General features: G+C 39.5%; 1 protein-coding gene across 4 annotated transcripts in view; it reads left to right on the forward strand.

Moving 5' to 3' along the window:
• Positions 1 to 27,464, forward strand: part of LOC124254735 (atrial natriuretic peptide receptor 1-like) — a 733,848-nt gene that overhangs the window by 399,762 nt on the left and 306,622 nt on the right. For all 4 annotated transcript variants that reach the window (XM_046688579.1, XM_046688578.1, XM_046688581.1 and 1 more), the window contains one exon: positions 7,496 to 8,551. In XM_046688579.1, the coding sequence (XP_046544535.1) occupies positions 7,867 to 8,551 (685 nt within the window). In that variant the 5' untranslated portion in view covers positions 7,496 to 7,866. The remainder of the gene's footprint in view (positions 1 to 7,495; positions 8,552 to 27,464) is intronic.

Raw genomic sequence — 27,464 nt, forward strand, 5'->3', positions numbered from 1 at the left:
AATCCACGCTGTTACAGGGTGGTCAGGCTCATTGACTTGGTTGATACACGTCATCGCATCCCAGTTGTGTAGATCAATGTTCATGATGTCAGTCACTGGATTGTCTGGTCCAGACTCGGTTATTTTTACGGTGACGTAGCTTGAGTATTACTGAGTGCGGTAGTTGACGACAAGCAAATAACTAACGACACACATTCGACCTGGATCCCGATCCAAAGAGCGTTCGTACCCCTGTCACTTGATGTATATGTTCTTGATCAGAGTCCCCATGCGATGAGGCAACGGTAAAATTACACCGTTACCCAGCATGATGAAACTACTCTTGTACAACAAAGTCAATAGTATATCTAATAAGCAATAACCTAAAATGTGTGCATATTTGCACAGAAATCGGCGTAGCATTTGTAATGTTTATCGAAGGTTAGCGCGAGCGTATTCAAATAGCTTTTGAGTATCAGAGCAAATTGAAGTCTGTTACATATTTGATGAAAAATACAATGGCGGTCCTGGTTAAGTATTATTAGATATATAACGTGAAGGTCGGGAAAAGAACGGTATTGATTATCGGCTGTAACAGGTTCCTGGGTATAAAAGGCAAAGTTGCTGGGAAAATACAGGAATGGGTCACTGAAAATTAGTGACGACCCAGGAGGTGGGGAAAATTGTAGCCATGTCCTGCCCTGTTGGTACCAGCTACTACCTGCTACCCACACAATTTGCATGAACGGTAAGAGTTAGGTGGCTTGTATTCGAGTGAGTGAGTATGATTAATATTGTGCGCCAATTTCAGCAATATTCCAGCAACATCACGGCCGGGTCTTCAGCGTTACGTGTGGACGCTTTAATCATTAGGCTACCTCATCGCCCCGCCTGTATTTGAACCAGGCAATCAAGTGAATGAACAGAAAACCAAAAAGTTTTAGTTTTGAATTATATCTGCTGTGTACACTCCCAGACATCCTAATACCTGGAATATGTTTCTTTTTCAAGTAAACGAAACTAGACCCCCTGTAAATGATTTAATGTTCATCAATCCTTACATCCCTTGTCAAAAATAGTATAGTTGAGTTAAGATGTCTGAACGTTTGCATTGTATTACCTTAAATCAATTATTTGGAAACGAAGTGGTCCATATATCTCGGATGATTGTATTTAGCGAATCTCGAGAGGATTGCGATATTTAATACGCAAAAGGCATGACCACGAACCGAATGTGAAACGTCTTATAGCAGCCAAATACTTTTTTTATGAGTTTAATCGTGTAAATCATTCTACAGCGACAAGAGTTATCTTCTTCCACATCTGTGCTCACGTTTTTGTGTGTGTGTTTTTTGTTTTTTTGTGTGTTTTTTTCAAAATGCGCATTTCAATTGCAAGTTATCGACCTGTTAAATGTCGAAAAACGTGTTTTTTAGATTTATATCAGGGATGTGAGTAATTCCTCCATCTAAGCATCTGTCCCAGTGAAAGTGCTATGACAGCTGGAAAATATGCCTGGCGTATGAATTATGTTTTAGCAGAAAATAGGAATTCTCGTATTCGTGATATTTTTCAAATAGCAGACAAAATGCATTTGAATGCGTTTCTGGAAACAGAGAATATAACTGCAGTAATTATTCAAGCATAGGACCCTGCGGTCCTATTACCAGCCTTCACTGTGTACCTGGAGCCAGATTTCAGTGACATGTTTTCTGTGTTTCGCCCATGCTACAACAGACTAAACCCCGTTTTTAGACCACGATACCATCTACAAAATTGTCAAAAATGGACTGATGTGATTTTGAGCGTCAGAAAGAAGGCCGGACGTTTCAATGAACGTGAATATATTCCATTGAAGTTGATATACGTTCTGACGTCATGTGAAGTGCTCTGCGAGATTATGCCTCGTGACTTCTCTCAGATTGCTGTTGTTTTGGTGCCGGGCTCGACGCCAATACCCAACACGTTTATCGCAAGAGCCCCAGTAATTGCATGAAGACCCTGTTGCCGTTAGCACTTCGACTGTCTTAAGTCGGTATGGAAGTCTCAATCACCTTTGCGATGAGATCGCTCTGTACACAACATCCAGGGCCCCTATTCACAAGCTCTACGGGGGCGGTGGGGTAGCCTAGTGGTTAAAGCGTTCGCCGAAGACCCGGGTTCATTTCCCCACATGGGTACAATGTGTTAATGCTCTGTCGCAGTGGAAAACAGCTGTTTTACATTATTAACAAGATTTGGAAAAATTCAGTATAGAAATTCAGTTTTTGAATATCTGCATTTATCAACAATTAAATCGAAATTGTCACTTTTTGCTTTAAGGACAGAAACACGCCAGAAAAGGAGACAAATTTATTGCAAAAGGAATATTACAACAACAGATATGGTAGTAGCATTTTGAGATTTTGAGGACATTGACATGCATTTCCGTAATATTCCATAACATCTCGTCACGTCAAGGGACGGTGGGGGTAGCCTAGTGGGTAGAGCGTTCGTCGTCACGCCGAAGACCCGGGTTCATTTCCCCACATGGGTACAATATGTTAAGACCATTCTGGTGTCTCTTGCCGTGACATTGCTGCAATATTGCTAAAAGCGGCGTAAAACTAAACTCAGTCAGCCAGTCGTAGCTCTACGATGATGATAAGTCTATGCTAAAGGACTGGAGCTACGCGCACCTTAGCGCAAAGATCGCTGATAAGTCTCCATAAACGTGTCCTGGGGCATGGGCCAAGCTGACGGGAGTTGATCGCCCTACACCTTAGTAAGCATGTTAAAGGACTGGAGTTACGCGTACCTTAGAGCAAAGATCGCTCTCAGTATTGGTCTGACCTGGCTATTCCAGGGGTCCATAAACGTGTCCTGGAGGCATGGGCCAAGCTGCATGTGGTTGATCGCTCTACAATGATGGTAAGTCTATGTTAAAGGACTGGAGTTACGCGTACCTTAGAGCAAAGATCGCTCTCAGTATTGGTCTGACCTGGCTATTCCAGGGGTCCATAAACGTGTCCTGAAGGCATGGGCCAAGCTGCATGTGGTTGAAAAAGTCTGAGCCGTAGGTTGATATTTGTTCGCCTAAACTCGTGTAGTGGACATGCGTTTCTGCCGTCGGAGTGTCTGGATCCAAGTGATGTAGTATGCTGCTTTCTCCTGTTGTGAAAAATGTCGCCCACAACAGCATTTAACTTATACTTACTAGAGAGTTATTTCAACAACTTTGGGAAGACTTGTCAACCTCAGTTCACGTTCAAATTCACTTTTATTTCAATCTTCAAGTGTTCTTCCACAAAAGTGATCGCATCGCTCGGGTAGCATGAATACAGCTTTCAGAATCGGGGCCGGGAAACCTATATTCAAATGACTGACTGACTGACTGAGTTTGGTTTTACGCCGCTTTTAGCAATATTCCAACAATATCACGGTGGGGAACACCAGAAATGGGCTTCACACATTGTACCCACGTGGGGAATCGAACCCGGGTCTTCAGCGTTACGTGTGGACGCTTTAACCATTAGGCTACCCCACCGTCCCTATATTCAAATGAACAGCCGTAGCACCGCGAAAATATACCTCAAATATCTAAAAAGCAAAGTTTGTTTGTTGCTTAACCCCCTCTCAGTAATATTCCATCCCTGTGACTGTGGTCTGTAAATGATTGAGTCTGGACCAGACAAACCAGTGACTGACAGCATGAACATCCATCTATGCAGTTGGGAAACGATGATATGCATCAACCAAGTCAACGAAAATGACAGCCCGATCCCGTTAGTCGTCCCTTAAGACACGCACGGGTCGTTGAAGACCAATTCCATCCCGATCTTCACCGTTTCTCAAATACTAGTAAGTGATCGTTGCGTTAGACCACACTAACGTCAACGACAAGCCATCAATAATCAGAGGGCTTTGACGAATTGGGCCAAGCGCCCACGTCAACACATCGATCGTAGCATTACGGCAGCCGTAAGTCGTTCCTAAGCATGGGCTTACGGCGTGACTTTTGAGCTGAAATACCTAGAACGGTACTAGCAATGATACTATCACGCCGTGAGAATATATTTCAAAGACGTACGCAACGCATTCGTAGCAAGTTCAGATCGTACGCCAGATGTAAGTAGCTGATATACACGACAAATGACAAAGGCAGTTGTGTGGAAACCTGCGAGCTATACCAAAGGCCGGAAAAACGAACGTTACACGTGACAATGGCGCTCCCTGCCCCGTCGTTATGAACTACCTGTATCCCTAACATAGCACGATGATTTAATCCTGCTTGTGGGGTTAAGCAACGTTTGGAGTAAGCGCTCTTTGACTACCTTTAAGCTGTACGGGGAATGTGTTCACCATGTTATTGAATTTTGCCGGGATGGCCTCTTTACTCTGATAGCCTGGCGACAATTGCCCACTCCATCTCTCGGTGTACGTGTAAGGCTTGAACACAAAGGATTAGCCGTCTCGCAAAATTATTATCCAAGCACCCCTGGGAACAAAGAGAGGTAATGATCTCGTCAAATTACTAATGTACTTAGAGAAAGGTTGCGATGGCAAAGATTAGATTGTCGCTGTTTGAAGCGACTGCGGCTTTGAATATCTATCGGCCAAGGATTTTTTTCTAAGTTTGTTCTTTTTAGGATGTATTTGTACAAGTTAACTGGGTTTTGTGCTGAAAAGGCTGTTAGAATTTAGCATTTTCTCGTTTCAGTAGGCAGTGCTGGTATTAATGAGATTCTTCTTTTGTAATTTGTTTTTATTGGAAGACTCAGTAACTGTCATTAACTGATGTATAGTAAATAGGGATGTATTAGTATAAACTATTCCGGTTTTGTATTGAATAGGCGGTTAGAATTTAACATTTCTCTATGTTTTTTGTTGTAAGTGTTAGTTTGAATTAGATACCACTTTTGTAATTTGTTATAGTTAGAAATACCATAAACTGTTGTGTTGTGAATAAAGATGTGAGCCCTTTTCTACTTGTCTGTTCTTTTAAACATAGAGGCCGCACACTTATTCCGCATTAGTACCATAAATATCCTTCTCACTCCTTCCAAACACGTTCAACAAATTCCTTGCTGTGAATGTGAAGAGAAACGTGCAAAATAACAATGTATTATGTATTATATATTGCCACACATACTGAATACTTGTTATAATTGTAGTGTAATATCCACAAGTAAATTATGTATAAATCCATTTTCTCTGGGCCCGGATACGTTCGATAGTTTTATAAAGAATCTTGAATATACCAACGCTAGTAATAGTCGATAACGTTAACAGCTAAAAACAATCATAAACAAAGTAATCAAATATTGATAAATGAAAAGAGAGGACTGGACTGTACAGGTTAGTTCCACTGACTGTTAAACTAAGGCATGGACCCAATATATAATCAATTTATACAGACTCTGAGCATTATGTTCCTACAGAGTATTATGTTCCCAAATTATGTGTTTAATACTACATTTGATTATTCGGTTTTTACCTTAATTCATTGATGGATTAATGGATTAATTATAGCACATTAAATACGCTGCACTGGATTAACGTGTCACTGACACGACATAATACCGCAAGATTATGCTGTTAATCTGTCTAATCCACATAAGAAGATTACATTCTCAGAGCTGACTGGAATCTTTCGAAATCTTTTATTCTGGATGTTTCGAGTTGTTGAGGTTGCCAGATTACGTTTAAAGCTGATTATTAGAGATCGCCTGTTGAGAATTACATACCGGTATTCTCTTGACGGTGTTCAGACGTACATTTCTGAAATCGTGTTAGAATCAAGCGGAGCACATGTTTGGACCAACAGCAGGTTAGGCTTGTTTCAGTTTTTCTTCCCTGGGTATTTGTTCGTTTATTTGTACATGGCGTCCATGTCGACATGATATGTACCGACGTGTAAACTAGTTAAATGAGTGAGTGAGTGACTTTGGTTTAACCCTTTTAGCAATATTCCTGCAATATCACGGCGGTGGACACCGGGAATGCGCTTCACACATTGTACCCATGTGGGGAATCGATACCCGGGTCTTTGGTGTGATGAGCGAACGCTTTAACCACTAGGCTACCGCACCGCCTCAACAGTTAAAGGAAATATCAAATGCTCACGTGATTGAATTTGGAACCTTTGCATCAATTAGATATATTTCAGTAAGCATATTATGGTTCGGATTGTCAAAATGGTCGATCAAGTTGATCATACGAGTAAATCGTAGTAAATTTTGAACTATTGTTTTTCTATTAATAATCTTATAGTGCAACCGAGATGCACTATTGCCGACTTTGGCTTACTTCAACGTTCACTCACTAATGCATTTGTTTATATGCAATAAAAATTATGCATAACAGCAGTTTGTGACCCGTTAACATCCGGCTATCACCAGCAACACATGCTTTATCGCAACAGGTGGTCAACCTCGCCAACTTGGTTGGTGCATGTCATCTTGTCCCATTGTGTAAATCGATACTATTGATGTCATTCAATGGACTGACTGTTTTCAGACTTCCTACTTATATGCACTAAGCAATGTTCCATCTATAGGACCGTCTGTTAATAATAGACTCTGGGCAACACAATCCTATGATTAGCATTATGAACATCGATCTACACAAATCGCCTCTTACGACAAGCACAGGCTGTTTAAGATAGATTCTAACCCGGATCTTCATAATTCCCATCGTGGAGAGTTATGACATGCACATAACCATCGTGACGTCCGTGCAATGATGATTGGTAGTGACACCAATCTATTGTTTATCAGTGAATGCATATCCTTGATCGGAAGTCTGATATAAGGGCGACATGACACAGCTGTAAGTCATACTGCCATGATTGTAGCAGCGCTTTTGCTTTCCTGGCACAAAGGTGAACATGTGGTATTGATTTGTACCGTAACGTCTGCAGCTTAACATACTTACAAGGTTGTCTTATATAATAGACCGATCTTTATTTTGTTGAAACAGTCATTTAGGCAGTAAAGAATACAATAAATTTCTTCAACCTGGTTCTAAAACCAGTCATGTGAACACTTTTATGATCATACGAAATGTTGCTTGTTGCAAGGACTGACTGACTGACTGACTGAGTTTGGGTTTTACGCCGCTTTTAGCAATATTCCAGCAACATCACGGCGGGGGACACCAGAAATGGGCTTCACACATTGTACCCATGTGGGGATTCGAACCCGGGTCTTCGGCGTGACGAGCCAACGCTTTAACCACTATACTACCCCACCGCCCCTTGTTGCAAGGAGATAATGTTTCAAGTATATGTTTAAGTTTATGCATCATAGCTTACATCGCACGTAGACAATACACATGGTGGTCATTACCTGTTGTAACAGCTTGGTCAAATAGTGGCGAGTGGTATCTCTCTTGATCACCCAAACATCGCTGGCGGATTGTGTGCCTCCGTGTCACTACAAGACAATTGTACATAATATCAATCACTCGCCTGCCTATGGATTTTACCTTCAGATAATCGTACCTTGTTTACTGACTTCACTTTGTAATGTTTCAGGTTTGAACTGGACACTGATTATCGGATTAAATCAGAACAGAGTCATCACTGACGTATCGTGCTTCCCTGGATCTCATTAACACTGACGTGAACTAGTTCCAATCATAAGGAGTATCTGCAAGACGACTAGCTTCGATCTGTGATATTCATTGTTTTGTGAAATGTGTAGTGTTCCTCTTTGTGATTAATATACAACATTTACAGTGTGTATTGACAATTATTAATACTACTCTCCCGCCGTTAAAGTGGATGTGATGGAATTGTTTCAAATGGAATACTACAACTAAACACCCTTCTTCTACTTCTTCTTCTTCTATCGAAAATGGTCGTTTGATTTTTGTGTTCGTTCGAAGAATAATAACACAACAACAATGTGTGCGAGGCTTTTATTTTGGTGTGTGTTCTTGTGTGGATTTAATGGAGTAAATTCAAATCCAATTATGATAGCCTCACTGTTACCATTTGATAAAAGCAGATTGTTCAGTTCAATGAGGGTTGCCCCTGCAATCAGCATAGCCGTGGAGAAGGTAACCAATTCCACTGGACCCCTTCATGGCAGACAAATCATTGTCAACTATGCCGATTCTAAGTGTTCAATCGCCGATGCCATGAACGAAGCAATCAATTACTATGTGCAAAAGGAAGTCCATGTGTTTTTTGGGCCATGTTGTGATTATGCGGCTGCTCCGATTGCACGGCAGACCAGATACTGGGACATACCGATGGTCACCACTGGTGGCATGGCCCGAGATTTTGCCTTAATGAAACATCGAATGTTTCCTTTGTTGACACGTGTCGGCACCAACTTCAACTCACTTGTGAATTTCATTGTGACAATTTTGAAAAAGTTTCATTGGAGTAGGGTGAAGTTGTTGTATGAACCAGATGGGCACAATCACGTCTTTGAGAGATTCTGCCACATCGCTACGGATGGAATACACTATGGTCTGAGGCACCAGAAGGAAGTTCGAAACCTTTCACAAGAGTACTTCAAGTTTGACTACATAAATGACATCCTTACAAACCTGGCAACAGAAGTGGGCAATAATTATGCAGGTAAGATTTACGTCTTTATTTACGGAATATTTCTTTCAGCCCCAGCTGCAGTACAACCTGTGCGCATGTCACGTTAGCACGAAACAAACACATCACTCAGAACCTACAACTTTCAGGAAATTAGTGACAATTTATTTACTGTTGTGTTTCTTATTTTTGGCTGTTGTACCACGACATGATTCAAAAACATTTTTTCAGTGGTGTCAGCTGAAGGTAGTTTCACATGACTATACTCAATGCAACATGCACCAAGCGTCTGGATGGAGAGAGCTATGCTTGATGTACACGAGGAGCATATGTTCAGCTTCATGTTATGCATTGTTCCAGGTGAAGAGCAGAACATTTGTATCACTCAGACCTTCTTGTGAGGGATCAAGGGATTAATTTGTCGTCATTCATAAAACAAACTCTTGCCCTTATCTTTCAAAGGACTAGAGGCAGACTGAAAAAACATTTTAGAAGCATATATGTCCACGTGCACTGATCTCACCGGAAGACCAATGTCAAACAGTATAATACCATTATGGTCGAAGGGTCAGCGGTTTTATACCTATAACTGATTACATTTTTATCGCATGTTTGGGTAGTTTATCGGCTCGTTTGTTGATAAATTTGCGGTCACTTTAGAAGAAACTCAAGCAATAATTGACACACATTAGATCTTAAATGTGTTTTGAATAAGAGAGATAGTACTTTGTCTCATAAATGTATTGTCACATGGGCATTTTGTATCTCTTCTATTTTAGTTCAGACCTACCGATCTGCTTTTGCAAACCACAACAGATGACATGTGTAGTCCAGGAAGAATATCAAGTTTCCTTTGTGTTCTGTAAGGTGTTACACGCATTCGTTCATGACGATCTTGAAGCAGTTTACTCTCCAACGGAATGGTATTTTCATGTCATTCGTTGGATGGGGAATTACTGCTTGGCCATGCAGCAATCTCAAAAAACAATATTTTTGTCTGCGAAAACGTTGATCACTTTAGGCTATCGGAAGGATGTATAAAAGACCTCTCTACTTGACACAGGGTGACCTTGTCGGTTTGTTTCTTCGGGAATAGGAACCCTGGTCAACATTTCTAAAGTGAAACATAGTCCACATGAACGGTGGGATGTTTGAAACAAAGGTACGTCAACGCATTTTCAACACGTGAAGTGACCCGTCTTCATCCTGTTGGTCACTCGTTTGCAAACCGTAAACCACGCGAAACGCACGCGTTGGACGCGCATGTGAAACCTCTGAGGCACTGGTACCACATGCGTGTGCAATGCGTTCTCAACGCGCTACCGATCCAACCCTAACAGGAAATGTTCTTCAGAGGTTATAGTCACAGAAAGGCAATTAAGTAGAAGCTACAAACCTTTCACATGGTTAAGATGGGTAAATAAACACGCACAGGAAACCACGTGTCCTTTATAAAATGAGTTACAAAACCAATCACAAGGAAAATCAGCAATCAGAATCTTTTGTCTCGCAGAACAAAAAAACCTGTACCTTTCATTGTGTGAGCGTAAAAGCTGAAGCAATATAACTGTTTAGTTTTGTTTGTGTTTCAAACGATGTGTGGTTGGAGTGTGTCAACAATTTGAGTCTTTTCATCTTTCTATTTTTGGAGAATGTAGATAAGGGATCCTCTCAAATGTTTTCTTTAGGAAATCTCTTTAACATTGCAAACACAGTGGATCTTCATTATTATTTTCTCCATAAGATTTGATTATCGTCACTGAAAAAAGTGTCAAATACAGAATTGTATTTAACATCCTTTTCCCCTTTATCACATTTACTTTTGTGATGCGGATTTGAGATAATCCCTAAAGTCATCACTCGTAAGGATACCTTCGTTCAGATGAAAGGAAGCACTCGCTATTCTTGCCTTTTAGATGAATTACTTTGGGTCTTTAAAGTTGTGTTACTCTGAGAACTGTTCCTAGAAATATCTTATCTGTACACCCAAAGCACTAAATCCAGCGAAAACGGAGATTGAATCGTGAGTTTATTCCATCTTACGTAAACACAAAAATGGGATGTAAACAGACACATCCGGTAAGGAACAATTGGGCATTGTTTTGACGATGATATGTCCGCATATTTAAAGGGGCTCCCCGATGTTGTTTGATGTCAAAGTAACCTGCCAGTAATTTTACTTCAAATGCAACGGGTTGTGAAGAATTGATTCAAGCGCGAGAGCTGCAAACCGACGAGGTGGGCTTCAAAAGGAAAGAGAGGAGATATGTGTAAATGTTGATTTCAATTATTCCGAGTTCTAACTGGAACATTTATCATCCGTGCAGTTGAGGAAGATACTGCCACATCAACCTTATAGAGACGTGTTTAATCGCTGAAAATAAATCTACTGCATTGCAATCAAACAGATTTCTGTGTGAAATGCTTCACCTGTACCACTAAAACTAAGGGATAATAACAATGGAATTCTTTTACATTGCTTCTAGTCAACGGTCATTACTCCGTACTATGAAACAATCGGGTGATCTTTACTGTTCTATGAGTAGCATAGATCTGCCACTCAACGGTATTCTGTACTTGCAATGTTGATTTGAATACCCTGAATGTTGCCGTATGTCCGTATGTCATACTGTTTGCGGTATCAAATCGAAAAACGAAACTTTCTGATGATAATCAAATATGAAACTCGCGCACTGGGGAACGTTTAATGTCATGTTAAATTTCATAAATATATGGTATTATGCCGTATAGCATAACAAGTATACTACTCGACGTTTGATAGCGATACTTTTTTACTTCCTGATTCCCCAACTTGTTATTATTAAAAAACATGTATACTACTCAACGTTTGATAGGGATGTTTCTTTACTTCCTGAGTCCCCTATAGGATGTTTCTTTACTTCCTGAGTCCCCAACTTGTTGTTACTCATAACATGTATACTACTCGACGTTTGATAGGGATATTTCTTTACTTCCTGATTCCCCCACTCGTCGTTACTCATAACATGTATACTACTCGACGTTTGATAGGGATAATTCTTTACTTCCTGAGTCCCCCACTTGTTATTACTCACAACATGTAAAGATATTATGAAATTAGTTTCCCTATCTGAAGTAGATCACGTCAAAGACAAGGTAATTAAAAAAGGGGACACAATTTATTTCTGATTCAAGCATCACGTTTGATTGGGTGTTAAGACGTGTTGACTGATCCCGTGTTATTGTGGCGTTTGTGTTTTACTAACCTCTCGGACAAAACGGACGCGAAAAGTTTGAGTAATCACAGGGCGGCATTATTGGATCGCCGTTTAATTCGTCCTGTTTGCTTTGCTCTCAGGGAGTCTTTAAACCACCAATAGCTGTTTGCCCTGTGCTCTCCTCTTACAACTTGAATTCCGCACAAACTCCTTGGTTACTGCAATTTACATCATCGATTGCATGTCCGTTTCATGTGTGCCTACGTAAATGACGCCTTTATGATGGGAAATGCCTTGTCGTTTAGCATGTTGAGTGAAATATACCTGTCTCCGGTGACAGGTAAGGGGAAGCCAGGTGCGCGCTGGTTGCTAAGAAGGCACGTGCTTGTTTGTCACTTGCTCATTTCAAGGTTGTTGAAAGAGACACACGTCCCTTGGTTACTTCTTAATTTCAGATTTGCTTGGTGACATGCAATTAGAGAATTATTCGAACAAAGCAGTGTTTACCTAATCAATCTGGAGTTCAACGCATCGATATTGAATTAATGTAGGCGAATAATAAAAAGCAATCTAGGAAATTGGAAAACACGATATCACGTCACATCTGACGGGAATGAGAGCAACGAGGATTATAAAGTATCTTCTCAATGCACGAATATTATAAGAAATCAAAACTCGATAATTGCAGCTTCGTACAATATTATTCAATATTTGGTGTATGTTACTGATAAAAGATTTAGTTATAATGTACAAGTAACGGTTTAGTGAAAATAATTTGAATTCGATAATTTTTAAAAGATTGTTTACATTCCATTGTACAGGTTCCTATAGAATCTAGACAAGATCTTCATTTTTTAACCCCACATGTCGTTTAGTCAGGTATTGGCGGGACTAATACTTTCACGTCAAACTAAGATAAGTATAGAAGTACATATATTTTAGGAGCGGTGGGTAACCTAGTGGTTAAAGCGTCCGCTCGTCACGCCGAAGACCCGGGTTCGATTCCTTAAATGGGTACAATGTGTGAACCAATTTCTGGTGTCCCCCGCCGTGATTGTGCTGGAATGTTGCTAACAGCGGCGTAAAATTTAACTCATTCACTCACATATCTTTTACGTGGAGTTTAGTAACTCAACTCGCACATGTTCAGAGAAACATTTATTGTCGGGAAATCTAGCCAGTCTATTTACAATAAGAAACGTGTAATGGAAATAATACCAGTGGTACATGCAGACATTTGTCAATCCGGACGATGCCACAAAAACCGTACATGAAGACATTTGTCAATCCGGACGATGCCACAAAGACCGTACATGAAGACATTTGTCAATCCGGACGATGCCACAAAGACCGCTACAGTTGGTATTAACGAGATTGTACAGTATATTTCCAAGAGTCATAAGACCAACATCGTATACACATTGAAATCTTTCGACAACCATAATGACACTACTTGTATGTGTGACAAAACGATTTGGACTAGCCTGCTTCCAAATTCCGTCGCTACCATTTTTGTCTGAGTTAAAGGTACTGTTGTGTAATGACTTCAGTGTCACCAAATCTAAGTCCAGAGAAACACCTAACACAAACACAGCCACCCCACGGCCCAGACGTCATTGTCTGCTTCACAGTGTCTCAGCCAGGGATCAGCGGAAAGCCAAGCAACAATGAAACTCTAATTTTCAACAGCGCAGAAAGTCGGCTTGCTTCCAAATGTGGAGCTTCTTTAGATTTGCATGGCGTTCATTTTATCTATTCTTGCCATAGAGAGCCACAGATGTATCGTAATGTGCACTGTTTACGATGAATGTCATAATTAGCTATTGACAACACTGACAAGAAACCTGTATCCGAAATGTCTTTCCTGTGTTGTCTGATTAGATTTTAGAGAGCGTAGAATATACATATGACTTTTACTTCAATGTGTGTTAATTTCGCTGTTGGCTTGTCGATTTAAGCATTTTTTCGTCACGCAGACGCTCAGGTTACATTGCCCAAACAGAAGCGCTATGTTGCAGTAGAATCTTTTTTAGAATAATTTTAATGATTGTCAGTGGCATGAGATGACTGAGGTTTTCGTAAAACATCCTTTGTTGGTGTCCTCTGATTAGATTTACCTCCCTTGTTGTTGACGCACAGAAGAGGCGTGATCGTTCGAGAAGTTTGAGATACCTTTCTAGAAGCGTACCTATATAGGAGCGAGACATGGGGGTTGAAAGACCTTTACCACTTGCGTCTTCTCTGCTTTAGTCTGTCTCACAGTCTCTGAACCATATTAGTTTCCCTACTGCCTAGCCCTCCCTGCAGTGCTAAAGCTCTAAATGAAGCAAGTCTAGATTTCCCCAGGTTCTGAATCTCTGGTCTCCCTGGGGCTCCTTTTCAATTTCAATGGGCTTGTTTGTCGGTATCAAAATTATAATTTATATATATTCATACACTAAGCGTTAGTCTATCTCTGCTTGCGTAGTGGGCTTTCAATAATTACGCTGCAGACACTCTTCTGGATTTCATAACCCATCAAGTGCCCTTTCAAGACATTCGACAGCGACAGTCAGGTCATTTGTGAGTGCGCCGACAGGTATAGGGCATGTTACCAAATATTTTATTCTATATATTATACTAATGTTTTTATATATTTTATTTTGGAAAATGCTCTAATGTTTGCGAATGATGTTTCCTCAGTCTCAGATACTGCTCTCCAGCTTCAGAAGAAGATTCATGGGCTTGAAATTTTTTGTCAATTCGCCGGTATGAAGGTCAATATTTATAAGACTTAAGTTATTGTTTTCAGGAATAGCGGGCCCCTTAGACAGTATGAAAAGTGGTTTCGTAATGGGCAAAGGCTGGAAGTTGTCTCATACTACAGGTACTTGGGTATTGTGTTCAATCCTAGGCTAGTTTGGACTAAAGCTCACACTACTCTTGCTTCTCAAGCCAATAAAGCCCTTATGGCTATCTATAGATATCAAAAAAAGAGTAGGTTATCTGTCATGTGCGGATCTTTTTAAAGTATTTGATGCTATGGTTAAACCTATTCTTTGTTACGGTTCGGAAATTTGGGGTGTTACCCATTGTAAAATCATTGAACAAATCCAGATAAAGACATGTAAATACTTCTTAAAAGTTGGTAAAAATACATGCAACAATTTGGTTCTTGATGAATGTGGCAGATTCCATCTTCAACTTACTTATGTCAAGGGCAGTTAAATATTGGTGTAGACTTTTAACTCTTCCAAGTTGTAGATTACCTCATCAGTTTTATTTAATGCTTAAGTCTTTGGATGAATCTGGACGGACGACATGGGCATCTTATATCAAGAATATTTTATTTAGATTTGGGTTTGGCTTTGTTTGGATTTCACAGGATATTGGAGATATTGATGTTTTCATTTCTGTTTTAAGCAAAGATTGTCTGATAATCTTTCACAGGATTGGTACTCATCCCTACATAGTACAACCAAGTGTTCTAATTATATTCTTTTCAAATCCCTCCTGAATGTTGAAACTTATCTCAGTTTAGGTATTGCCCCATATTTAAGAAATTGTTTAACAAAATTTAGATGCGGTAAATTTAAACTTAGTTCTGAGACCGGTAGATATAACAATGTCCCTTATTATTCAAGATTCTGTCCTTTTTTGCTACAAAATAATCTTAATTTAATTGAAGATGAAATACATGTTTTACTTTATTGTAAAGCTTACTTAGATATAAGGAATAAGTTTCTGGGTAAATATTTGAAAAATCCTATTTCACAACACAGTTTTATAAACATAATGACTTCAAAAAACATAAATGTTATAAATAATTTGTGCCTATTTTTATATAATGTTGGGAAAATAAGAGATTCTGATGTTTTTATGTAAAACCAGGGATAATCTACAACATTATATAGTCTCCCTGGTAAAACGCATGTAACTTTTTTATTATATTTATGAATGTATTTTTGTTTGTCTGTCTGTCTGTCTATTTTGGAAACCACCTCAATACACATTAATGTAGTCCCAAAGTGATTTGATTAATGTCAAAACTAACTACAAATACTTGCTATAAACTACAAATATGCACCACTATTTTGTCTTATGCCTTTGTCACGCCAGATTGTGGGTGCGTAGTTATTTCAGTGGGTTTATTTATAAAATATCGCTTTGCCTACAAGGTGTCACGTTTGTGAGGCACATTATCTGTTAATGCTTCTATTCAGTGCCAGTCGCGGTTGTCATTCGTAACTTCTTTTGGAAATGGGAAATAAAAATGTACATGAACTGTCAATTTGTTCCAAATGTGTTATTTATTTTAGTATCAAGAAAAAATGCACTGTATAAACTGAATTTGTCTATAAACGACAGCCAGTGTATTTTAAGACGCCCTTTTCATCAGACATTTTGCGGCAGTACCCAGAAAACCACGTAGCTAATTTGTTTAAATATGTGTGGATTTCATTGACACGCTATTGTCACTAACACCTGCGATACATGCATGGTCCTTTGCAACATCCAACCTGTTTGGTGGCATGCTGATGTAACGCATTAAGTTTTGCTAGTTATTGACGCCTTACGATAAAAGAACTACAAGCTACTGAGGACTGATGAGTCAAAACATATAACATTTACCGGACGACAACTATGACAACCACGAAATAATAAATGCTCTGGGGAAAATAGGTTTTGGATCGGGACATGTCTAGATGTGTATGGAGTCGATTCCATTACACATTATTTCGAGAGGTAGTTTCGAGATATGTGCGTAGTCGGCGGTACGAACTAATAGAGAGGAGCCCTAAAGACTATCTGCCACACGACTTGTGGTGTGATACGACTCGCAATGACTGGTGACAACTGAAAGCAGTCTTTAGGGGAATGCTTTATTGCCTCGAACATGCAACGGCCAATCTCGCGAGATTTACAATGCGTGATGGCGGACTTCAAGTTGAAAGTGGTTCGATGTTGTTAGAACCGTTTATTAGCTCGGTCTGAGCTCCTTCCACTTCACGCGTAGCTCTTGAAAACCTGTCTTGCTTTGAACATTTATTTATCCGAAGGAAGGAAGGTGGTCACAAATTAGCAGCAATTACTTTTTTGACGGCATTGTTTCCCGTTAACCATAGATCACTGCTTGTGTCTTTGTAAGAGGTAGGCCAGGTTCGTGTTATGAGATCGGGAGATTTTATTTCTCACGGAAACGGAACATGATTGAAGTCAGTAGCTGGCACCAGGAAGAGCGGCTCTTGGATTCATATATAAATGTTAGAAGGGTCGGGTTCATTGGCGTAATTTATGGCTTAATACACCGAAAGCTAAGGCCAAGTGTGGGATCTGTAGATATTGTTCATACGGGTCACTTGAAGCACGGCAGTTGTAGATAATGAAAGGGAAGACGACGAGCTGTGTTTGACTCCTGTCACATCCGACAGATTGACATCATTCAGTGTGTCAATGACAACGACAGGTCGTTGCCCTGACGAGAGTAATGATCACATATTATTGTCATGTCAGTGGTTGTGATGAGTGTGTTTACTCGTGTTGGGAAATCTGACAAGGGTAAGTAACTCCTGCTAAAGACACAATGCTAGATGCATTCAAATGTTATTGTGTGAGATGGTGCCACGTTTCTGACAGTCGGGGCTGGCTTGTATTATTAAACCTTAGTATACGAACCAGCGTACTCCAGTATATTAGAATGCAAACGACAAGCCCTGAGCAAAAATAATTCATTTTCTTTGAAAAACCATGCGCTGTTGCTGTCAATATTATAATATATTTTTTACCCCAATCACCTTCTCTCCCAGCCCGCCCATCTTTACATGGAACCAGAGACCACGTGGGCTCTGATGGAACTAAATAGAAACAAATTTAGCCTCCTTGTCACACCACTATACATATTATGTGCGAGTCTGTGGGTTAACAATGGCAAATGTTACAAAGCAAAAAGAATATCATCATCGCATAATGGCAGACTTTCATATTACCGCGCTATGTTACACAGCACTGGCTGGGAGACTGGCGCCAACTGTCAAAGACCTCGAAGTCGGTTTCACACTGGCCCGTTAGACAGATTGCGCATGACGGAAGTCTCGTAAGTTACATGTCATCCATGTTGGTTTTAAAGCTGATCGACACGTGATACGTATTGACGTTAATCGTAAGTTATAAAACGACAACAGTAAGCGGTGGTTTTCATGACTGTGGGCTTGACTTAACACTGGATAAATCACAGCAGCTAAGTAACACCTCAACCATTGTTAAGTGTGTTTCGTTTTTGTTTCCCATGTGTTGGCTAACCAAATGAATATTCTTTACTCTTATGTAAACTTTGCAAGTAGATTTTAATCACACGACTCATTTGATGTGATGATAAACAGATGCCTAAAAAACAACAACGAATTAAAGCGAGCTTGGAACAGAATATTTTTCTGTAGGTGAATATGCTTGGGCTGTCATTGCGAATTGAACGAAACACCTTCGTTCGAGTACAGTCTCCTTACGTTGTAAGCAAAGCCTTTGTTAATAATGAGGATTATGTTTATGGATATTCAACTTCTTTATTCTGTATAGCCATAAACATAATCCTCATCCTTCATCTCCTTAACTTCCAGAATGCCAATCAGACCAGAAGCCTTTGTTATAGAACGAGGACACGATTTTGAGGACCCAACGCCTGACTGACATTTGTGAAGCAGTTCTGCACGTATATCATTGTGTTTGTACTGCGAAAACCATACTGTATAACAGGAGATGTCATAGAAATTTTGAAAACAATAAAGGTTATTGTCAGAAACGTTTTACCATTTATGGGGAATTTTTTTCAGTGTTATATATGGAGATAAGCATTCATCTTAATTGAAAGAAAGATGACTCTGTCTAAACCGGACACCGACTTATCCGCATTGTCTCACGTTGAAACAAGAATATACCTTACAAAACCCAGTTCAAGTATAGCAGGTCTCTGAAAACTAAGAAAACCGCATGACATTTTCCATTATAGTACAAAACAAAATCAGCAAATGTTATATTTTATATAATTAGTAACTTACTGTTTGTCTATCAAACTACCAGTGAAGATGCGGGTTACAATTGGTCTTCTGCAGCAACCCATGCTTGTCGTAAGAGGCGAATAACGGACTCGGATGGTCAGGCTCGCTTCCTTGGTTGACACGTGTCATTCGATCCAAGTTGCGTAGAGCGATTTTCATGCTGTTGATCACTTGATTCTCTGCTCCACTCTCGATTATTTACCGACTGCCGCCATATAGCTGGCGGAGTGCGGCGTAAAACTAAACTCACCCACTCACTAGTATATCAAACCCGTCTAAAATAAACAGTATTTACGTTATCTTTAAGTACAAGCCGCGCTTCCATACATTGATCAGTGTTTGTCAATTGGGTGTCTTTCAATTGGGAGACAATCGTTGTGGAACTCAGTAACGTAATATACATGGGCATATGTTTCGTGATATTTCAAACCTCTCTACCCGTGTCGATTATGTGTGCTATTTATTATATTCCGGATCCGAGCGTAATGCACCTGAGCTCAGACGAAGATGATCTTTTTATAACAATATTCGCGTTTACACAATTTATAACTTTACACTTCATCAATATAGCAAACAAACATCATTTGATGCGCAAAATGTGAAATCTATTCGAACACGTTTGTGTAGGGATTGGGTCGATTGATTGAGTTCGACTGTAATGATAAATATCAGCCACAAGCCCTTTTCATAGCACTAGAAATCTCTGCTGAAGGCAGACTAGATTTTACGATACCGATTATACAAAAAACACAAGAACTCCCATTGTACCATACACCAGCAACTCCCATTGTCTACCTATGTACAGCTCAAGAATAGTCACGTTACTTTGTTACAGTGAGAACAGTAAACCAATGTGTGGACATACAGGGGCGTTGGGGTAGCCTAGTGGTTAAAGTGTCCGCTCGTGACTCTGAAGACCCGGGTTCGAATCCCCACATGGGTACAATGTGTGAAGCCCATTTCAGGTGTCCCCCGCCGTGATGTTGCTGGAATATTGCTAAAAGCGGCGTAAAACTAAACTCAGTCAGTCAGTCATTGGACATACACATCTGGAAATACCCCGTGTTGCTGACAGCATCGATTTCATATCAGTATGTTTTTTTCTTTAAAGAACATCTTGAGTTAATTTCTGACGAAAAATAAGACATTCCATCACAGAATTTGGCTATGTGATATTTTATCAGTTCCATGGCGATAAAACCGAGTCCTCAACTTTGATATTAAGACGATAACCTTCATTATCTTTTTTAATTTAGAATATATACTGATATGAGCTTAATTTGTGTCTTTTACATGAAATGTGAGTTTGATAAAAGTAAAATAAATGATATTAAAACTGTGTTGGAAATGCGTCCCTGTGACTAGAAGCATCGTTAGACAAACCAAGTCTGTCCATGTTTTAGTCTGACAAAACGTTATGAAAACCTTAAAGAATGATAGACACTTTTTGTACATATTTGACGTTGAACCTTTTATCGTCCTTGTATCGGATAGATCTTCAAAGATACAGTGCGACTATTGACCAATCCATATTGAAGAAAATAGAATATTGTTTAAACCACAACACCTGGTTCCTCAGATTTCCCCTCACAAAAGTACCATCGACCATCTAAAGAAACATACAGGTTCCACTTTGCACTTTTCTTTCTTTACTTTTTCCTGGTTTCAATTGTTGTTTATTAAGGATGGCATTCCAAATATAAGTATCTGCTAAAAATGGATACTATTAGTCACGTGAAAGATGAAGAGAAGCCTGTTCTCATAACAAACATATTTATATCCATGTAACGTAAGCTGACTTAAGCCTGTATGTATGGTTCATATGGACTACGTCCTTCATAGTGAAGTGATAGTTGTTTAGTGCAGCAAAAACAATAACATTATTTCCTCTAATCTCATAGTAAAAGTGAGATTGTGGAGTGGTATTTCAGGGAAAGTGGAGTGCGCAATATATGGAATTCGTAAATATAATCAAACATGTTTCAGGCGAGTATCTAAAAACAAATCTGTTGGTCTTCAAGGAGAATGGCTTTAAGTTCAGGAAATAGATATGTACACAAAAATATGAAAGGCGATAACAATGAACGAGACAAAAAAAACTGCCAATGGTGATTAGAGACATCAGCTATAGGCAGTGTCCAGTTTTCAATTCCAATTATATCAAGACGTGGGGGTGGAGGTAGCACAGTGGTTAAAGCGTTCGCTCGCCATGCCGAAGACCCTGGTTCGATTCGAACAATGTGTGAAACCCATTTCTGTTATCACCCGCTATGACATTGCTGAAGCCTAGTCACTGCCTTGATATCTTCGTCCGAAGTGAGGGGCGGTGGTGTAGTCTAGTGGTTAAAGCGTTGGCTCGTCACGCCGAAGACCCGGGTTCGAATCCCCACATGGGTACAATGTGTGAAGACCATTTCTGGTGTCCCCCGCCGTGATGTTGCTGGAATAATGCTAAAAACGGCGTAAAACCAACTCAGTCAGTCAGTCAGTCGTCCGAAGTGAGGTTAGAGAGGTCCAGTTTATGAAAAATCTTTTGTGACCTGGTTTTGCCCCGAAAGGATTACCGGAGTCGAACTCTTGACAAATAGCCATACAGCTTGAGGATATATTCATCTAAGTGAGGCAGCATTTCTTCTTTTGCTTACTTCTAAAAACATAAGAATTTCCATCACATGTGTAATAAAAACTCCAAAAGTACTTATGATCAAACAATCTCAGAAAAAATTGCAAAAACACTTTTCTAAAACCTCAACAATTGATTCATTTTTTTCTTCAAAAGAAATCCACAGACTTGTGCATAAGAGAACTTCAGAAATGATTAATGACAAACTAACTTTTTAATCAGCAGTTTATTCAGCAAATCTATATCTTCAAAAGGTCACTAGAAACCCCCCCAAACCATGTCCAGTGTTAATGCTGTAACATGATATGTTTCCGTGAGGGAAGGAATCGTTTGATCACCCAAAGGTATCCGGAAGAAAAGAAATCGAGAAAAAATATTACTTTCATCCGTGTAAATAATTAGTCTTTTTCAGTTCAGACGGAGACGGTACTGAGATGTTTTCTCTTGTTATCTGAGCAAGTCGATCAATGCTGTTCCCTGTCGAGAAGGTTGACATACACGACCTTTCAAAGGTTTATTTTGCGAAAAACGTGCTGCCTAATTAACGATACTCTACGATGGGAACGCTGGAGAATAAACTGTGATTATTTGTTGAGCAAACAGCGACAGGAAATTAATAAGTGACTATATTGTTGGCAAAAAGTCTGCTGCATGCTCATGTCAAGTTGCCATTCAGCACTCTGCATCTTCAGTTCAGGACATCCTTACCCTTTTTCGAAACACCCCTTGTCATCAATTATTTTCAGTGATCTCGTCATCTCGGTTTCAACGCTGTTTTGCCTTGCACCTCCAATGGAATAAAATGTCATATAATCATGACTGGTTGTTGTATTTAAATAATATTCAAGCGATCTAGTGTATGATGACACCCAGAATGTCGTTCGCGCGTTGTACATGTGTATAGAATCGACACCGGCTTTCAGCGTGGCCAAATGACACAACCAAGGGAGTCATTTTTGTTTAATCGTGCACTGTCACCCACACATTCCAGACTAACAACCTTAAAATGCCAATCTAAAACACACATTCAAACGTTGTTTAAAAAAAGATACTAATCTTAAAACAATTGTTTTTCTTCCTGTCATAAAGAAACCTCAGGGCATGTAAAACGAGACAGAGAGAAAGCCAATTCTCTATCTCTTCAACAACCCATGCTAAGATTACAGAATCGGGTGATAAGATTTACTGACTTGTTGGGATATGTCATAGTATCCCAAATTCCAGTTGCGTAGGTTGATGTTCACATTTTAAATCACAGGAGTGTCTGCTACAGACTCAAATTATTTACATACCGACGTCACAAAGCTGGACTATAGCTGAGAGCGGTGCTCAGCAACCACCAAGATATTTCGAAACAAAAGTACAACAAAATACGAGTTTCCCAGCTGATTCATTGGAAGCAGTGGTTGAAGCCTGTGTAATGGATACATGTCGATAAGCACCAAACAGCAAAAAGGTTGAGGTAATCAGATTCCTCCCATGCAGCCACGAACCCAACAGGGTTAATCCCTAGGGCAAGATCCCTTTTAGTCAATGCATGTAATCCTATTATAACGGCCCTTTCAATGAACCATGGATTAGCGTTAGGGGTCGAGATATTGAATGGGATTCACTACAAGGACTCATTGGCCATGGCCCACTTAGACGTTTCTTTAAACACCAAAAACATATAATCTGTGTGATGATAACACGCATGCGTAATAGTTTAATGTAACACTATTCCAGTTTGCTGTTTAGTGCAGTTTGAGAATGATCAGAATTTCCGTCTTTATTACCAACGGAATAAATACTATTACGTGTGGCACAATGTTGTCATGGAGAAATAACGGTTCTGATGCCGACGGTTCTAATGGCGTATGAACTATGCAAGATTGAAGTCCTTGTTATTTTACGCTGTATATGATATCCAGAGGGTGGTAGCGTCTGGATTAACCGACGCTGGCGTACAATGACACTACATTACATCTGGTGCTTGTCTGGACAACATACAAATGCGCAAATATGTTGTATTCTAAATATACTAACCATTAAAAAGACATTCCTCCAAATCGACCGTCATATTATTTTAACCATTATTTGTAGGGATGTGTTTGTGTACAGTAAGTTGCAGTGAAATTAGGCAATTTCTCCATTCGATTGCCGTCCCCGGTATTATGTGGTTAACGGAATCCTCCGAAAGTGCACGAATGGATCTTCGGTCGGAGGTCCTGTGAGCTACAGTTGTAGCGATAACTTTATGAAACGGGGCCCAGGACAGAGCAAACCTGTACGCGAACACCCGGTGTTATTGCTGGTTTTCAGTGACCAACCGACATCGTTTTCACTGACGTTCTTCCTACGGTGCCTGATGGAAACTCTTTGGTGATCAAGACTGGTTGATCTCTGTGATTGACGCTCTAGGTTCCCTTAACATGTAGGGCGTACTTTCCCTTTCTACAATCACCCGGTGTCATTACTGCGTGTTCAGTGATACATTCACAATTTTCACAGCCATTTCGAATTTCACGCCCAATCGAGTTTCGATGGATAATCGAGACTGTTTAGTCTCTGGCGTAGCGCTGTATAGTTATTTTAGGACAGGTACACACACTAGATTTTACAGATTAGGATACAGTACCGCCTCGCCCCCATACGTGTTTCTGCTTTCCTTTACGGAAGACTACTGGTGTCTATAGGTTGTAGAAAACACCCCGGAAATCAATTATCTGGAGAAAAGAGTGCTGGCCAGTGGTGTTTATAGCAACTCAATAGCATGTTAATTGCAATGTATATACGACAGAAAGCAGGCCTAAGGGCGCTGTTTATATAAAGGCACTTGTGTTTCTAGAAGCCCGGGCGGCCAAACGCTGATAAACTTGAATATCTGTATGGCTGTTTACACCGTCAAGTCAGGCAAAGGCAGCATAAATAGCACCTGGAACAACTCTTGACGCATCTTCAGTCTTCAAATGTCTGCAATATATTTGGAACGTTTGTAGAGAGAACTCAGTGATAGCATGTGATAATGTAAAATAAGAACTTCAATGAATAGGTGAAGTTTTTATAGTATTTCGGTTGCATCTCGCCACAATCTCAGCTACAATAACGTCACGATCATAGGATGATGGTGACTGACAAAACTTACAATTAGCGGATCCTGCTATGACGTAATCCTTGTCAAAATTGATGATGTCAGTTAAGTGTTTAGTCACAATACACAATAATTCGATTATAATTCTCTTGCTGTATTATTTTATTTATGAATGTTTTTTAGCAAATAATGATGAAATTATTTACTATAAACATAGTCTCCCAAACCTGTAACTGGTAGCTTGTATAATTGGCGATTGTACATATATGTGTAAATTATGTAATACTATTTATTTTGTAATGGATGGGTAAGGCTTTCATAAATAATCTGTCTATCTGGTGTTGAGATGTTGTAGATGGTGAATAAACTGCATGCAGATTATAGGCGACATCAGAACATTCATAATGTAAAATGTGAATTGGAAAGTATTGTAAACATGACTGCCAGAACGTTCACAGTATATGATGAAATATATGGTGACATGATGGGCACGCGTACCAGATTGCAAATACGGCGTGAATAGGTATAAGTATAAAAAAAATCAAACTCTGCAAAACAGCCGAAAATACCAACAGCGCGTCCTTCTGAATAAATTCACATTGAAACCGCTACCCTGTTCGCGAACGCATGTTGTCATTGCTAATTTTCAGTGATGCATTCTGAATAAACTGCCGTACAAAAGAAAGTACACACCTGGTGATTTTGGATTACTTTCCAAAGAGCGACGTAAAATTTTTGAAAAGAGTTTTTACAGTGATATATAAGTCACAGACTTTCCTAATATGTTGCCAAAACACCACGGATATCGTGCCCGATTGCGAAGTTGCCAGTCAAAATCACAACACTTTTCAAATAATACCAAAACACCAGGTGTGTACCTTCTTTTGTACGTCAGCTTAGTTTTCGTTACTAGTTTGCCGCTAGCCATCAGGAATTCATTTCGGCAGATAATCGAGAGCCATTATTCCCTGGCGTGACGTTTGACTCTGACATCTATCGTAGAATGATAACAGCCTTGAAACGTCGGACACGACTTGACAGAACCACAGCACGTATTATCGGTGTTTACGTTTTCACAAAGTAGGGATACTTGTACGTCGTTCCTGGAGTTCCTTGTATTCATAACATGTATAAGGACATGTATAAGAAATACAGCTTTGTGCAGGAAGATATTAATCATCTCCCTGTCATCAAATTCAAGCTATTTCCTGTTTATTTCCGTCTTAATGATATAGATTACTTTGTCATCAAGAGACCCTTCAAAGATGTCTTAAAACTCAGTATGAAATATTCGATTACTTGTCTGTGATGGCTTTCCGTTTCCAATTCTACGAACTTAACCATTATCTTGATGATTAAGATGTTCGTGGAACTGAAGACACTACAGAAATGCAATTGATTCAATATGACGATATTATATATCTCTCGCTGGGAAGAGTGCTTAGATGGATTTGGGGATTATATATCAACAGCTTTCGGAAAAAATTGTTTCAACCTTAGTATGAAGCTCCCATCTGTGCTCATTTTTTCCTACCGTGACAAATTATATCAAAATGACTCTATTTCCTGAAACTCTCCTTGTGACTTAGGCTGGCTTACAGAAACGCATAATTAATTTGGTGGTTTTTTTACCGTTAGAAACATTGTTGTCACGAACCTGTCATCAAGGATCAAAACGCCATTACTCTTAGTAATGATGCATCTGGCACACTCTTGCATGCCATTAGGAATTATATTCAAGAATATATGTTATAATATATATATCATGTTTTGCATTTTTAATTACTTTCCCGTTTGCGCCCAGAAAAATAGGTTTCTGTAGATAATTGCAACTGGCTATTTTCTGGCGTTGGCGCTGTACATTACATAATCTCTGGACATTAACAACGTATGCAGTAAATGTGTTTTCATCCTCTCAAGACATTCTCCCAATCAGCGTTTTAGAAAACCTGTGCCTGAGGTAAATATGAACGCAGTAAGATACTTGGGTTTAAACTGGGTTCTTTGCTGTTTCGTATGTTGTCGCTAAAACAGTACTAGTGTGTCAATGTGTCCCAGTACATGTACTAGATCCGTGTGGGTGAGTTGAGGTTTAAGCCGCATTCAGCAATATTCCAGCAATATCACTGCGAGGGCCACCAGAAATGAGCTTCACACATCGTACCCATGTGGGAAATCGAACCCAGGTCTTCGCGTGACGAGCGAACGTTGAAATAACCACTAGGCTACCCCACCGCCCCAGATCCGTATGAACATTGATTGAAGAACTCCATCGTTTAACACAACTTTCTTGTACAATTATAAATGGACTGTGAACAATATTTAGTACTTTTTAGTCAGCTACATTACGACGACTCTACGTGATGAAGTCTGGGCGAGATAAACCATATTCGTTCTTTTCTGAATCTGGTATATATATATATATATATATTGTTACGGTAATAGTATTTTCCTTGAGCTCCTTGAGGAATTATTTGAATTTCTTCACAGTTTTCATATATTAAATAACATGCATAATAAAATGAATATTATCGTTCAGCAAATAAAGTGTTGTTTCCCTACAGATCAATCAGGGTTTCTATCCGTTGAACTGGAAATTGTACTGGTAGAGTCGGATCTGACAGGTAGGATCCGATTTCAATCACAATTAATATCAAACTGGTAAAGACTGCGAAGTCTCTACTGGTAGAATCTCCGAACAGATCGCAATCTCTACCCTCACACACACACACAAACCCTCTCTCTCTCTCTCTCTCACACACACACACACACACACACATTTCCCCTCCAACTTGAAGTTGTTTACAGGAGAAAACAACATCATTTAAAGAAAGTCCATATTAAATTATCCAAAGATGGTGTCTAATCTTATTCAATTAAGATAATCCTTGTGGTGAAATAAAAACAAATTGCAAGAAATATCTGCTTGAAAAAATATTTCTGCAAGAAATTTCTGCGGTAAAAAAAATTCTGCCAGAAATTTCTGCGGAAAAAATACATTCTGCCAGAAATGTCTACAGAAATG

The sequence above is a fragment of the Haliotis rubra genome, unplaced genomic scaffold (assembly GCF_003918875.1).
Source record: "Haliotis rubra isolate DU_JTF1 unplaced genomic scaffold, ASM391887v1 Scf58, whole genome shotgun sequence".
Taxonomy (NCBI): Eukaryota; Metazoa; Mollusca; class Gastropoda; order Lepetellida; family Haliotidae; genus Haliotis; species Haliotis rubra.